This window comes from Cryptomeria japonica, chromosome 7, assembly GCF_030272615.1.
Source record: "Cryptomeria japonica chromosome 7, Sugi_1.0, whole genome shotgun sequence".
In the NCBI taxonomy this organism is placed as follows: Eukaryota; Viridiplantae; Streptophyta; class Pinopsida; order Cupressales; family Cupressaceae; genus Cryptomeria; species Cryptomeria japonica.
The window spans coordinates 108,677,476-108,691,686 of NC_081411.1; the positions used below are offsets into that span (position 1 = coordinate 108,677,476).

The window sequence follows — 14,211 nt, forward strand, 5'->3', positions numbered from 1 at the left end:
AATGGAATTAAATTTATAATTATGACAAACTAAAATGAAAAAGCAACAGTGTAACCTAATAGAAACAAACCTGGCTAATAACTGTTGCAGGCAACTGATATGGGTCTCCTATAAGGACTGCATGTCTCAAACCTCTGATTTGTAATGCAACAGTTGACTCCGCCTCTGTAAGCTGGGCTGCCTCATCAATAATCAGGCAATCAAATGATGCAGTCAAATTCATGCACCTTTTTGCAGAAGATGAAACTGTTGAAAATACCAATTTTGCACGCGACAGGCAGATTTGCTCTATTTCCTCACTCGAGAAGCTTTTTCGGGCCATGCAGGCAATATCCGTTCTGCTGGATAAATGCCCTTTCAGAAGTCTGATACACTCACTTCTCTTAAAACAAAGAACAACCTTTAAAATTTTCTTATTTTTAAGCATATTCTCATTAAATGTACTTGTTAACCCTGCTGCCTCTTCCAGGCATTTGCTGTCACTGCAAAAGCATTCTCTAAGGATTCTTTCTTTGACATTATATTTCTCAATAAAATTTACAAAAGATTCAACAACATTGATCAAACATTTCAATTCCTGTTTTCCTGATAACACCCCTGGTAAATCATTTAATAATGTTCTTGCAACCTCACAAAATTCTGGAGTTAAGTTTTTCAGTCTCTGTCTGGTGTACTTTGAAAAACCAATGTCTGTTTCTTGAGGTGTTTCTTGAAAAACTTCATATTGGGAAATAGCTGATTCAAGAAAACCAAGAAGAGATGTCACCCTGTACTGCCATCCTGTCATTCGCAGGAAACATTTGGATAAACGATCAACTCGATATTTAAGGAAAATATCTCCAAAATTGCCGCCTTCTTCAAATCTGTCCTCGTTCCCTACCAGTACGAGGTCACTCAAAGTCATCACACAAGGAAAATTATCTTTATCAGGACAGACTCCAGATGGACTTGTAACTATTTTGATAAACCTAATTGCAATTTCTGATACTGCTGCATTAGTGGGTGCACATACAAGTACTCTGAACTTCTTATGGCCTAAGATGGAAAGAAGTGAGATCAGCATTGAGGTCTTTCCTGTTCCTGGGGGACCCTGGATCAATTTTATATAAGAAGAAAAATCAGATTCAACAGCATTAACTGCTTGCATTAAAGCAGATACTTGAGAATCATTCAAGCTACGAGGCATGAAGTGCTTGCTTCTGAATTTCTCTAAACTATCTTCTTTCACTTCTGCATTCGCCTCATTGCAATCCTACAAATTCCATCAAAGTCAGGTTAGAACAAATTTTCCTGCTTGTCTGCAAGCAATGTACCTCTAATTTTCATAAACCAAGACCAAACAAAAATATTGCTGCATGCATATAGCTTGCGATAATTCCAGCACATACCTCTGTATTAAAGGAAATTGCTTGATGGAGCAAGACCAAATTTGTTTTCCTATCTTCCAAATAATAATGTAAAGCATTCCAGATTCTCCAACATGGTATGATACTATTGAGATAAGTAGCAAAGTAAATAGGTTTTTTTTTGTGATTTTTTGATGTAAAGGGATGTCCATTTGGCACATACATCTTCACTTTCAATTTATTCGGACTTGTATCTGTCTCGCTTCTATGAACTAAAGCTAACAAACACTCATCATGGAAGTTATTCGGAGTCTTAGATAATTTTGTTGATAGCACAAGAATGTCCTTTGGTTTCCACTTCAATTTTTGTTCATCCTTCTTGACTCCTCCTGTATCATTTTCCCTTTCAATATGGATATTATATTCATCTACCTCACCTTCTGATAGGCGTGTCTTTTCATGAAATGTTATTCTTGTATGTTGCGCTTTAGAAATAGATTCCAGACTCTGCTGTAGTTGTGCTCGCATTTCTTCTATCAGAGGTGAAACAAATGAGCCAAGGTATTCTACTGTAGAGTTAAATTGCATCGGAACATGTTTCACCTGAAAAGGCAAGAAATTGTCTCATAAACCATTGAAAAGCCTGTTTTTTTTTCAATCCAACATAGTAATTACTAAAATTTGTAAATGAAAATTCATTTATATGAAAGCTAATTAATTACTAAAATTTGTAAATGAAAATTCATTTATATGAAAGCTAATCTCTGATGGATTACCATTTCATGTAGATGAAAACAGTAAATTCAAGAAAACATTAATTCGATCGAACCCAACTAGGAAGATTGTCTGTCACACAAGTACACAAGTTCCATTGTTTTTTGGTCATCAAGCATAATATTATTTGGGAAAATACCAGCACTAGTGCTGTTGGTAGAAACTAAGGATGATGATAATAACCTATAAGAAAAACAACAAAAGTAAAACCTAAGTTGATGATATCAAGTTTCCACAATCCATAGTAAATTATTACAGAATCACAGATGCTTCTGGATTATTGTGTAAAATTTTTTGCAATGAAGTTTCGGATCACTCCATGATCCATCATTTTTCTCCTTTAGCTCTCTTTATCATCCTGATGATGGATCACAGAGTGTGATCCGAAACGTCGTTGCAAAAAATTTTACACAATCTAATCCAGAAGCATCTGTAATAAAACCTAAGCTGCTGGTATGGCAGAACTGTTTTATGGAGCTGTACACATCCATAAAAAAAATTATGAAAATCATAAATATATACATATTTGCAAACTGCAGCCTTAAAAAAAGAATTTAAGTTCAGAATACCACACAATATGCATATGCTAAACCAAAATAACATAAATACTACAAATTTCAAATAAGATATACTAATTTGACATCAATTTGTCAAAACCTGAATGTCATAACAAATATTCATTCAATATTAGAATAATGCAATTAATAATCAGCTTCATGAGAGTCATAAGACCAACATCATCATTAGATAAGAGCAACCACATGCAACCCCTCTGCCATTCACAGTGAAAGTGCTGAATACCGGACTCTACAAATAAGTGAAGATTGTGGGGCAACAAATTCAAGTCAGTTTTCTCTGCATCTACATCCCACAACTTCGTTGCCTCTTCCTTGTACTATGTCTATGAGTGAGGCACAAGTTGGAATGCACATAAACTTAATCCTCTACTTGCTGCCAACTGGTTGTGTTTCACAGAATGGATGAAGGAGTATAACAAAGAAAAAGCAACCTATTGAGACAAAGTGAGAGAGTTAAAGATATCGAATCTTTTTCTAGTAGCCAATCATTGGCTTGAGTCTCAACACATGTTCCTGCAGTTCAAATTCCTTTGAACAGCAGTCCTAATGACTTCTTTATCAACCAGTGTCATATGTAGGGAGAAATTGATCACCTTCCTGTCACCTTTCTTAAATCTTGTTAGGAATAACCAGTGAAGCCATTTTGTTAGCTAGGTAGTGCGTACTATCTACTTTCTTTTAACTTAAGGCATGAGATGACAAGGTAGATTTTAATAGAAGATTTAGGGAATAGAAATTTCACCCACACAGAGGAAACTGAAGGTTTTATAAACCTCTTTATAGATGCTATTTCAAGCTGGAAAAATAGATCCTTGAGTCCATGGAAGTGCATTGCTTTCCATAACTATTAGGTGGTTTGTGGCAATCTCCTTAGGAAAAATATTGCCACAATGCCCTAAACCATGTCCCCTTCTAATTTCATCAAATGGAATTTTTTCTTGATGATGAGATAGATGCTAGATTAGATCTGTATTCTGTTCTTATTTACCCGTATGGTGATGTAATGTAATGTCCCCATTTTTAGCACTATGCCATCCATTGACTGTTAGCCTATCCTTGGATGCCCGTAGGCCAGTCAAATGCAGAATTAGGGTTTCCAACTTTTGTGGAGGTCTGTGTGAGCTGTTTGATGATTGACTAGTCAGAATTCTACAATTCAGCTTGTGGATTCCTTCTGGGTTTTTTGAGAGCTTCGCAAGGGTATGACATGCATTCAGTTCCGGGAAGTTTTCAGAACTTACTATTTTTAGTAAGTTGGTGACAACCGTCAAGGTTTCTGGGTTTTTCTAGGTTTTCTGAGCTCATGCACAAGGTTCGAAGAGCAATCTTTATGGAGTTGTTTTCAAACTTACTATTTTTAGTAAGTGTCATTTCAGGCAGTGCTATTTTTAGCAGTTCAGTGTAGAGCTCCAACCTAGTTCAACTTGATGGTTTTCAGCACTTCAGTTTCCGGCTCATTTGGTTCTAATCAGTCTTGATTTTAAAATGATTTATTTAAATATTAATACTCCATTCTAAGGTTAATATTTAAATTATTTGATGGTCGACTTAGGAAAGGGGAAAGCATATTTTATTCAAAAGATTTTATTAATTCTCCTAAGTCAGGCGCCAAGGTTGGACGATTTATTTAAAGGGGATTGCTTAAGTTATATTGATATCTAAGTCATTTCCTTAATTATATGTGGGTGATTTTTGGTTGAGGAAAATATTTTATAAGTGAATTACTGTTAAGGCAAGATGGACATGTTAGGAGGAAAAATAAGACAATTTTATGATATAATTCACTTTATTCTTTAAACGCCATAATACACTTTATCAATATATTTTTTTATAAAGTGTATTTGCCACCAAGTAATGGGCGATTTTGGAGAAATGAAATGAAATGCAAATAAAGGAAATTGGAATGTGGTTGTTTAATCCCATATTGGAGGGAAAAGAAGCTCGACTTGAGGAAAAAGTTATAAATAAGAACCTTGGGCTCTCATTTTGGTATTCATTATTGTTATGATAACAAAGTGTTGTTGAAGTGCTGTCAGACTCTGACTTCGAGGGATGCATACCTCCTAGTTCCTCAATTTCGTGCTTGAGAGATAGCGCCTAGCTGACCTGTGACTGTTTCTCATCCAGACGACCAGATTGAGCTCAACAAAGATGAAGGTTTGTGGTGTTATGATTTCTAGAGTGCTGTTAGTGAGTTTTCAGATTGCTGATTTAGTGTGGCTGAAGCGTATTTTCGCTCATAGCTCCCTGTGAGTGTGTCTGTTCGTTTTGGGTATTTGCTTATTCATCTTCTCTGCCTTTGGCGATTCTTCCTGTAAGTTTGCATTGGTTTTCATGGTGTATTGAATTTTATTTTGCAAATCGAACTTATGCTTTGGTACGCCCTATGCTAGAGATGCTTTGGGTTGTGTGTCTTGGGTTTGGGGCATTGTTAGTTACTGTTTATCCATTTTATCCTTATCCCCTTCTTTGTATCTTTCATTTGCATCTAGTTTGGGGGATTTCCGATGAGTATAGAGAAAGATACGAGTAATTTGGTGGTTTTTTAGCTTGCTGGTCTGCGACTTTCCCTATGTGTGGATGGTTTTTTCAGAATTCTAAGTTGTTAGTTTGCAGTGTATTTTGGGTGAGTGTGATTGGTTGGGTTGCTAGAGTTGTTGGAGTGTTCGATGCAGTTATAAGTCCTTAATCAGCACTTGGTTTCCACTTCTCTATTCAATGTGATGCTGGTTAGTAGTACTAACAGCAATTTCTTGGTTTTTAGCTATCCCACTATCTAAGTGGAAGAGGTTGGCCTGGTTGCCTGCTTAGATTAGCATCATTACTTAAATTCTGAATTTTGTGATGAACATTGTAGTGCTAATTAGTAGTACAATCAGCTCTTTATCATTGTAATTGCTCATCTTGTTCCCACTGCATAAGTGGAAGAGGCTGGCTTGCCGCCTATATTTTGGATATTGTAATAATGTCCTCCCACTGCATAAGCGGTCGAGTTGATTTGAATTTCATTTCTAGTCCTCCCGTTGAACAAGTGGTTGAGTGATTGCATTCTTCAGTTCTTTAGCTTGTCCTTGGCTGGTTTACCGCCAAGTGGTTGCATTGTTTTCATTATCCCGCTGTATAAGCGAAAGGGGTTGGCTTGCCGCTCGAAGACTGTAATCATTTTCAGTTATTGGCATCTAACGATCCCCTCGACACTGTATGCTCTCACCCTCCTAGATTGGCCTCTCGGGGATCAGAAAGTGGAGGGTTACTTTCAGCAGCATTTGGTTTTCATTTCCTAACCATAACAAGTGTTGTGTTGAATGTAACTTTGTGACAAAATCAAAAAAAATTGTGGGGATATTACATGTAACTACTTTGGAGTGGCCAGGTGGCAAGCAGTGAGTCCTTCATTGGTTGGCACTGGCTAGGAAGAGCTTGCAATTCACCTATTCCAGAGTTCTCTAGCTTAGTTTCATTTTCTTTCTAGTTATAGACATTGAAAGAGAACACATGGCAGTGGTATTTCATGTTATGTAAATGCATTTTCAGCTTGGTAGGCATTTCGTTTGATGCATTTACTGCTTCCTTTGTCTAGATAAATCTAGATAAAGATAAATCTAGGCTGCTCCATGTCCATAGTTGTGATATATTTGTTCCTAGAATAGTAGAGTTTTCCTCGGATTACAATGGATCGTGATGGCAGTTATGAGGAGCAAGCCTTGCTTTAGAGTTGGCTGACTTATGTTGCTCGATTTCATTATATTTCTTAGTGTGTGACAACATTAGGCTAATGTGAGCTATGAAACCCTTAAGGGTGGCTTGTGTAATGCTTGGAATTGATCTTTTAAATAAGTTTCTTATGGTACAGAATGGAAGAATTGGAGGTCCCAAAGGAGTATAGGGCAGCTGCTCACAAGCTCTATGAGCAGGTTAGAGCCAAAATCAGAACTGAGGAAGGCATGTCTGAATGCTTTGGTAGTGACATTGGAGTCAAATAGGGGTGTCCTCTATCCCCTACATTGTTTGGTTTATATATTGATAAACTTGAAGAGTGGTTAAACAATACCAATGGAGAAGGTATCAAACTGGCAGGTTACATGGTGAAACTACTTTTGTATGCAGATGACCTTATTCTTATTGCTAAATCTACCCAAGGTTTGAGAGAATATTTGAAAGCTCTGGAGTTCTTTTCACAAGAGGTTGGGATGCAAGTAAACACTAGCAAGACCAAAGTCATTATCTTTTCTTTGAAAAAGAAAAGGCAGCAAGTTATTGTTGTGAGGTATTCACACATCGTCCCATGGCAAATGGGGACCCCCCACTTTTTGCTTTCTAGATTGTCTTTGGAGTCTTTTCTATTAATCTTTGCATTGAAGGAATAAAGTTTCTCAAGTAGCTCGAGGGTCATCAAGTTAGGTTGGTATCCTTGGGGTGGAGTGAAGACAGTCGGTTGTGAGCATGAAAGTAGATCTAGAACCCCTTGGATCATAAGGTCCTTCACCCTTATCGGCACCTCCATCTGCAAGACTTGCCCAATAATGTTCTTTTTTGCTTTAGTACGGGATGAGGTACTCACCACTTCTACATTCTTTCGCCATTCCGTCGTCATCTCCCGCTCAATCTCGGCCTTTGCCTCCCGTAATCTCTCCTCCGTACGGGGGTCGGGATAAGTGGCCTTCTTGGCCTGAGCACGGGTGATTGCCCGTACTTCTTTACCACCAGTTTTCTCAATATTGAGAAGATTAACCCCTGGCTTGGGGCAATTTGTGTCGTCGTGATCTCTAGGACCACACCATCTACACAAGTTCTTCGATGTTTCCTCTTTCTGGCAATCCCGCGCAAAATATCCCCACTGGTTGTAGGCCCGACACTAAATCATCGGTCGTCCTTTGGTATCATACTGCATTCGACTCTGGCTATTGTTATTATTATTGTTGCCTCTTCCTCCCCTTTGGTTACCTTTGTAACCGCCAGATGATGCCGTGGTATTGGCTTGAGGCTGGGATGTGCCCGTTGTAGCGGAGGGTGACGGTTGCTCCTGGGTGAAGAGCACCTGATTCCCTCGTGTCTTCATGTTGTAGGGACATTCTTTGGTGGAGTGTCCCAACACTTGGCAAATGTCACAGACGGCCTTTTTAGGACAAGAGCCTTTTGTATGACCTTCCTGCGTACACTCCGCGCACCACACTTCCTCGTTCTTGCTGGTGCTTCTCTTCATACTTTTGAATTCCTTCATCATGCGATGCATATCCTTTTGGAGGGCTTGCAGCTTCTTGCTCGACCCCTCGTCGCTGCTACTTCCCTCGGAGGAGTCCTCCCCAGAGGATTTGTCTTTCTTCTTCCCGGATGTCTTGCCTTCACTTTCCAAGTCCATTGCCCGGTTATAGGCATCTTTGTAGGAGGTGGGTGGTACAATTTTCATTTTCCTCCCGAGGGACGATTTCAAACCCTCCACAAACCACCTTTTCTTTAATCCATCACTGGGCTAGTTGTCCATTTTTCCTAGGAATTCCTTCAAGCGCCAACTATACACTCAAACGGTCTCGCTTTTCCCTTGTTTGGTACTCAGGATTTCCACCACGATTTCATTGTCGTTTCTAAGAAGTCGAAACTCTATTTCGAAGGCTTTATGTAATTCATCCCAAGTTGCCAGCTTTGTTTTATCAGCATCGGAGTACCAATTGATAGCTACCCCTTGTAGGGTGGCAGGGAATTGCACCACCCATTCAACCCTGTTGGTCATGCCATTGGCCTACCAGATTGTTTCACACGTACGGCAATGTCGTACCGAGTCTTCTTTCCTGTCTCCATTGAACTAGGCAATTTTTTCTAATTCACCATCACGCTCCTTGGCGGCGGCCCAATCTGCCCTCCGGAACTCTAATTCGACCCTCCAGGAACTCCTCCAAACACTGGTCCTCCAAAAGATACTCCGCCGAGATTTGGTATGTTGGGTCCCACCAAGTTGCTCTGACTACCAGGGTGTGATGAGCCTGAACCGAACATATTTCTTCTACTATCGTGACCTTGTGTCCTCCCGACACCTTCGGTTGCACCGGTATCCTCCGCCTCTCTGTTCTCGGTCTCTGTCTCCTCTTCCCTTCTAGTCTCGGCACCTCTGTATGGCATGTACGGCTCTACCATACTCCCATCACCAGTCTCTTCCAATGTCAGGGAAAGGTCCCCCAACCGCTTCCAAGTGGTTTCTATTAGTACAGAAACTTGGCCCTCAGCACCTGAGCCATCATTGCCAGCTGCGCTTTCTTTAGCAAGTTTCTTCAGTCGTCGCTGACGTTCTGCTTGTTGTTCTAACCTCAACGTGCTTGCAGCTACCTCATGCACATCTTCTTCCTGCCCCTTCGGCACACGGTTTCTATCCTTATTCAGCATCACAGGCATCAATTCCTTCTTGCCATGGGGTTGAAGGTTCGTCAACGGCTCTCATTACGTTTCTCCTCTCGTCGACTCCTTTCTTCCAATTGTTGCAAAATTTGTTGTCGACAGGTCTCGCGGTAGGTTTCTTCCCAATGAGTTTGGAGAGCAAGGAACGCCTGTGCCAACAAGCTAAGCAAGTTGTTCATCAATCGGTTTACAGCCGGACTTACGCCAAGGGCACTCCACACTGCGCTCTCAAGGACGTCCTCAGTCGTGGCCTCACTCTATACATAAGTTTCGATGGATGCCTGTAGGATGCAAGTGAAATCCCTTGTCAGTGCTCCCTCTCCTTCAAACAACTCCATCAGCTCTTCCTCGGGATTGCTACTTGTCCCCACTCACTGGTTGCCCCATCATCGTCGTGCCATGTAGTATGTTCCCGTCATTCCAAGTTTAATTTAGAAACGATGCCAGATGTTTTCCCCCGAGGGGTGTGTGTGTTCAACAATGCATAACAGTACAGAAATGTAGGAAATGTGACATTATACAGCAATGCAAGTAAATAGAAGAACTCGTATGTCTGTATTCATTAAGGCCAAATGCCAGTGCAATCAAACATAACTTAATTCGACAATATCTACACACTGAAATAGGAAACCAAGTACATATATATAGGTGTTGGTACAGGTTGTTCAGTGCCAACTGTCGACAACCGTCACGTAACCACCAACCCTTAACACACGTAACATTCTAATTACAATATAACATAATTACCCAACAACAAATGTCACTTCCACTAGCCATATCATATGCACAAGCTGCCTCATCCAAATTGATTTTTGGCAAGTTGTGCAACAACAATGTTTAAGTCAACACACTCAACAGTTGGATTTCAATCTCTCATCACCCCCTCATTGTAATCATGTTTCATATGTGACGAGAGATCCAATAACTAGTGTGCGATTGGAAGTGGACACCCCAATGGGGATGAGGGGCAGCACCCTCGTGGGGGTCTAGGGGAAAGGATCCACAAGGAACCCGAGATGCACAATCAAGACCCTAGGCAAACCTAGAGGAGAACCAGACTTATGGATGGCCCTAAACTAGACTTATACATGTGCATTGAGGGGGGTGGCGGGTAGTCCAAAGGGACCCAATAACATAGTTGAAAGCTTTCATGGACTAGAAGTAAGCTAGACCCTTATGACTATAACCTCAATGTGTTATGCTTTGAATGACATCTGAACTCTTTGAGAAGATTAGTTTTACCTACATCATGCTTATGAGAATTAATGGTTACAAGTGATCCACAGGCTTTTCTAGTATTCTACCTCTCTTCATTAGTCCTTGGCACAATGACTTGTAATTGAATGACTGAAATTTTAGCTTAGGTTAATTAATTAGTTTAACAAAACTTTAAATTTATAAGTTAAATCCCTAATAAACAATATTCACTTATTCTTGGGGTAACCAATAATATTTAATTTAAGCAAAATAAGTTAAAAATACCACATCAATAAAAATGGGATTATTATTATGGTTTGTAATAGTGAAAGTTATTATTTTAAATTAAACTACTAGTCATTATTAGTTTAATTTAGTAATGTATATTGACTCAATTGACCTAGCTAATTAAATTAGTATTATAATTATATATTCGTTTTATCCAAATATTTATTTGATCCTGTCATAGAGATCGATTCACCGTAGATATAACATAAGGGAAATTCTTTTAATAAGTTTTCCCCTAAAAGGATAATTATACTATTACCTAATCTTTAGGATTCCTACCTTCGTTAGGGCATAAGACAAGAAAACCTCTTGCCAGTTAGATTGAATTCCCACTTGTTGGAATATTTGCCATTGATGTCAAGTAATTGATTGCTATTTGCACAGGTTGTGTTTTAGATCTATATGTTTTATTTGGTTGTTGTTCTACCTATTCAAACAGCATATATGGTGTTTGTTGATGTGTTTTTTAGACACTTCAAACACAGAATAAAATACCAAGGTATCTTATCCTCTCTTGAATAAAGTCTCTCAAATGCTATGCTTCGCGATCAAATGAGACAACTCCAAGGTTTCTACAGTCGGATCACGACTTGTGGATAAGCACAGTTGGTCGTTGTGATTGATGTTACTCCAAGGGGCCTTACGTTTGAATACTTGAATGCTTGAATTGTTGGAACTTAGATTCTAACTACTTGCTTGGAGAATAAAAAGAGCAAAAGAGATGGATTTAGGAAGACTACACTGCTCCTAAGAATGCAAAAGACAATGAATGATTGGATGAAATTCAACTAAGCTTCGCTTCGCCATCAACGAACAACTCTACAAAGCTAGTGCGATCTCCTAAGGTAGGCACGTGATATTCAAATTACTAACAACAACAAAGACACCATCAAGGCAATGCATATCAAAGTGTGGATAGCAATTGAGGTTAATCTCACTAAGAATTCTAGTTGACCACACAAGGCAAACTTACAATCAGCAAATCGCTAGTGGTATGGATATAAGAATTTCACCATTAATCATGTACAATTCCTTTCGTTTTTAATCAACATTATCTAACATGAAGATCCAACAAGAAACCATGCAATTGGAGAAGAAACAACACATTCCACCATATAGCTTCAATGTTTATTTACAAATTTCACAACAATTTATGTCTTCTCCTCCTATTCTACTCTAGCTGCTATCTACTACTAAACTATTTTTGAACTATTGATCTATCAACTATTAATATGCTATTCACTATTTCTAAACTATCAACCTTTTACAAATGAGAGAGAGAAGCCTTCTATAGTGCTCCCTTTACAAATAAATGGCCCAAATTGATTCACAATTAATGGCCAAGATGTTGATTTTATTGTAGCTGTAGTCGGAATCCACAGGCCTACATAAATAACACAGAGCTTGTGATTATATTGATAATAATTATACTGATTAATATAATTATTATATTATTAGTTGTGAGATAATATAATTATATTATTAATTGTGATAATATAATTATAGTTATAATTATTAATAATATAATAATATTAATATTATATTAATATACAATCATTAATATTTAATTATTTAATAATAAAGTATGGTGTCCCTTGGTGAAAGGGCACCTCTTGCATATATATTATGAGATGTGTGATCTCATTGAGTACTGAAGATAATAATAATAAAATAAAAAAATTTACAGGCTAAAACTGGTACTTTAACATGGTATCAGAGCGGGTTTAAGACAAAACCTTATCAGATTTGTGTAAGCAGAAGTCAGCATCCTTGGAAATAAGAATATATCCAGAAGGTTTGACATCAAAGATTATTAAAGACAGTTGAGATGGCAGCAATTTCATACTAACTTAGTGCTCATGAACATTTGTTAAGTGATCAAGATGGTGCGATTGTGATAATGAAAACAATAGAATGGCTTATATTTTCTGACATTAATATTTCTGGGTTTCTCAGATTTACAGGCTCGGGACAAAAATTCTCAAGTCACCATTTTTGTTAGTGAGATTGATCTACCCTAGATGGTCTGGGAGGGGTCAAGTAGGCTTCTCAGTTGGTGTGGAACAATTGGAAGATTTGCATAATTTTTAAAGTCTCCATTGAAGACAAATTTACAAAATAAGAGTACTTTCAAGAGATATAGATCAAGCTTTCAATTGAAGGTTTATTCCACTGGTAATCTTCAAAATAAGTTGTTATTGCTAGGAAGTGGGAAACAAATATTTTATTGCTGATAAATCAATATTAAGTTTTATTTTTAAAACATGATGGATTTCATGAGTTTGGCGTCAAGTTGGCCAGAGCTGAGCAATATTAATCTCACTGGAAATCGTTTTAAGGAAAATATTTCTTCAATATTATGCATGGGAATTATCTTAGGAGTGGAATGCTTATTTTATTGTATGAAGATTGGTTGGCATTTATATAATCGTATTGCCCTTGTGGAAGTCGTGTGTGAAAGGAGAGTCGATGAACTATATCGAGGCTATATAAAAATAATACACATTACTGGCGTGTGGTCTTCATGGTATCGGGCGATTCGTATTCTTTTGAAGTCATGGCAGTCAAAATCTAATAAGACAAGTGATTTCAAAGGGAGGCACATACAAACAAACTTGAAAGAAGAGTTTACTCTTTGGTCATGGCAGTCATTGAACAATATTTCCCAAATATAATTGATTTGAACTTTCTTGTCTTCTCCAGGCTCATGTAGTGTAAGGTTCCATGTTTCCTGCTTTGAGATGATATTAGTTTATTTAGATAAGACAAACTAAGATAAAATAAGCTATCAGAAGGAATTCCTATGTGGCACAATTCTCTCATCATGTCGTGAGTTCTTCTTAGCCATTTGAGATTATTCAGGGTGTGTGCTTCCTTTTCATTACCATATTTACGAATTGAGGAAAATATACATCACCAACCACAGATAATACACAGCCTGGGGTGGTGTTGTGACCTTTTCACACATCGCCCCATTGCTAACGGAGACCCCCTCTTTTCTTGCTTTTTGCGTTGTTAGGTTAGGGTTTTGGCTGCTAAGTGAGCAATTTTGTGTTTCCCGTGCCCGAGTCTCGGAGTTTTGATCATGCCTAGTGTTGTTTAGGGTTTTGAAGTTATAGGATCAAGCGTGTGAAAATTGAGATTTCTAAATGATCCTAGTTTTGTTTAAGTGTAGACCCTTTTGGAGCGTTAATGTGTTTTTAAATGTCCTCGTCGGTGATCTCAAGTGCTAAGGTGTTTTCAGACCTTTTGGAGTTGTTTTCTCGTTCCTAGAGAATTATTCAGGTCGATTTCGCAATTTATCGCGGTAGTTTTCCTTGTGTTACGCTCCAATTTCTGATGAATTTGCCTAAGTCTAGTTGAGTTTTATTAAGTTTCAGAGTTTCTAAGTGATTCTGAGTGGAAAAATCATCATTTTGCGGAGTAAAATCCATATTTTAAGTGTTAAAAGGTCAAAATTCCACACTAGAGGTGTTTTTCCCCTCATATTCTTGACTACCCATGGTTTTCCCCTCTCAGAATCCAATCTGGACATGGATTTCCCCTGAAATCCATACTTGCTCCATTTTTCCACCACTGTGAATCCATACTAGGGTCATTTTTCCCCTGGAAGCATTAAAATTTGGCTAAAAGTCAGGATT

General features: G+C 38.3%; 1 protein-coding gene across 2 annotated transcripts in view; it reads right to left on the bottom strand.

Moving 5' to 3' along the window:
• The window catches only part of LOC131045894 (uncharacterized), a 101,833-nt gene that overhangs the window by 58,272 nt on the left and 29,350 nt on the right, over window positions 1-14,211 (bottom strand). For both annotated transcript variants that reach the window (XM_057979558.2, XM_057979559.2), the window contains exons 2-3: window positions 1,389-1,949; window positions 71-1,252 (exon numbers count right to left, since the gene is read on the bottom strand). In XM_057979558.2, the coding sequence (XP_057835541.2) occupies window positions 71-1,252; window positions 1,389-1,949 (1,743 nt within the window). The remainder of the gene's footprint in view (window positions 1-70; window positions 1,253-1,388; window positions 1,950-14,211) is intronic.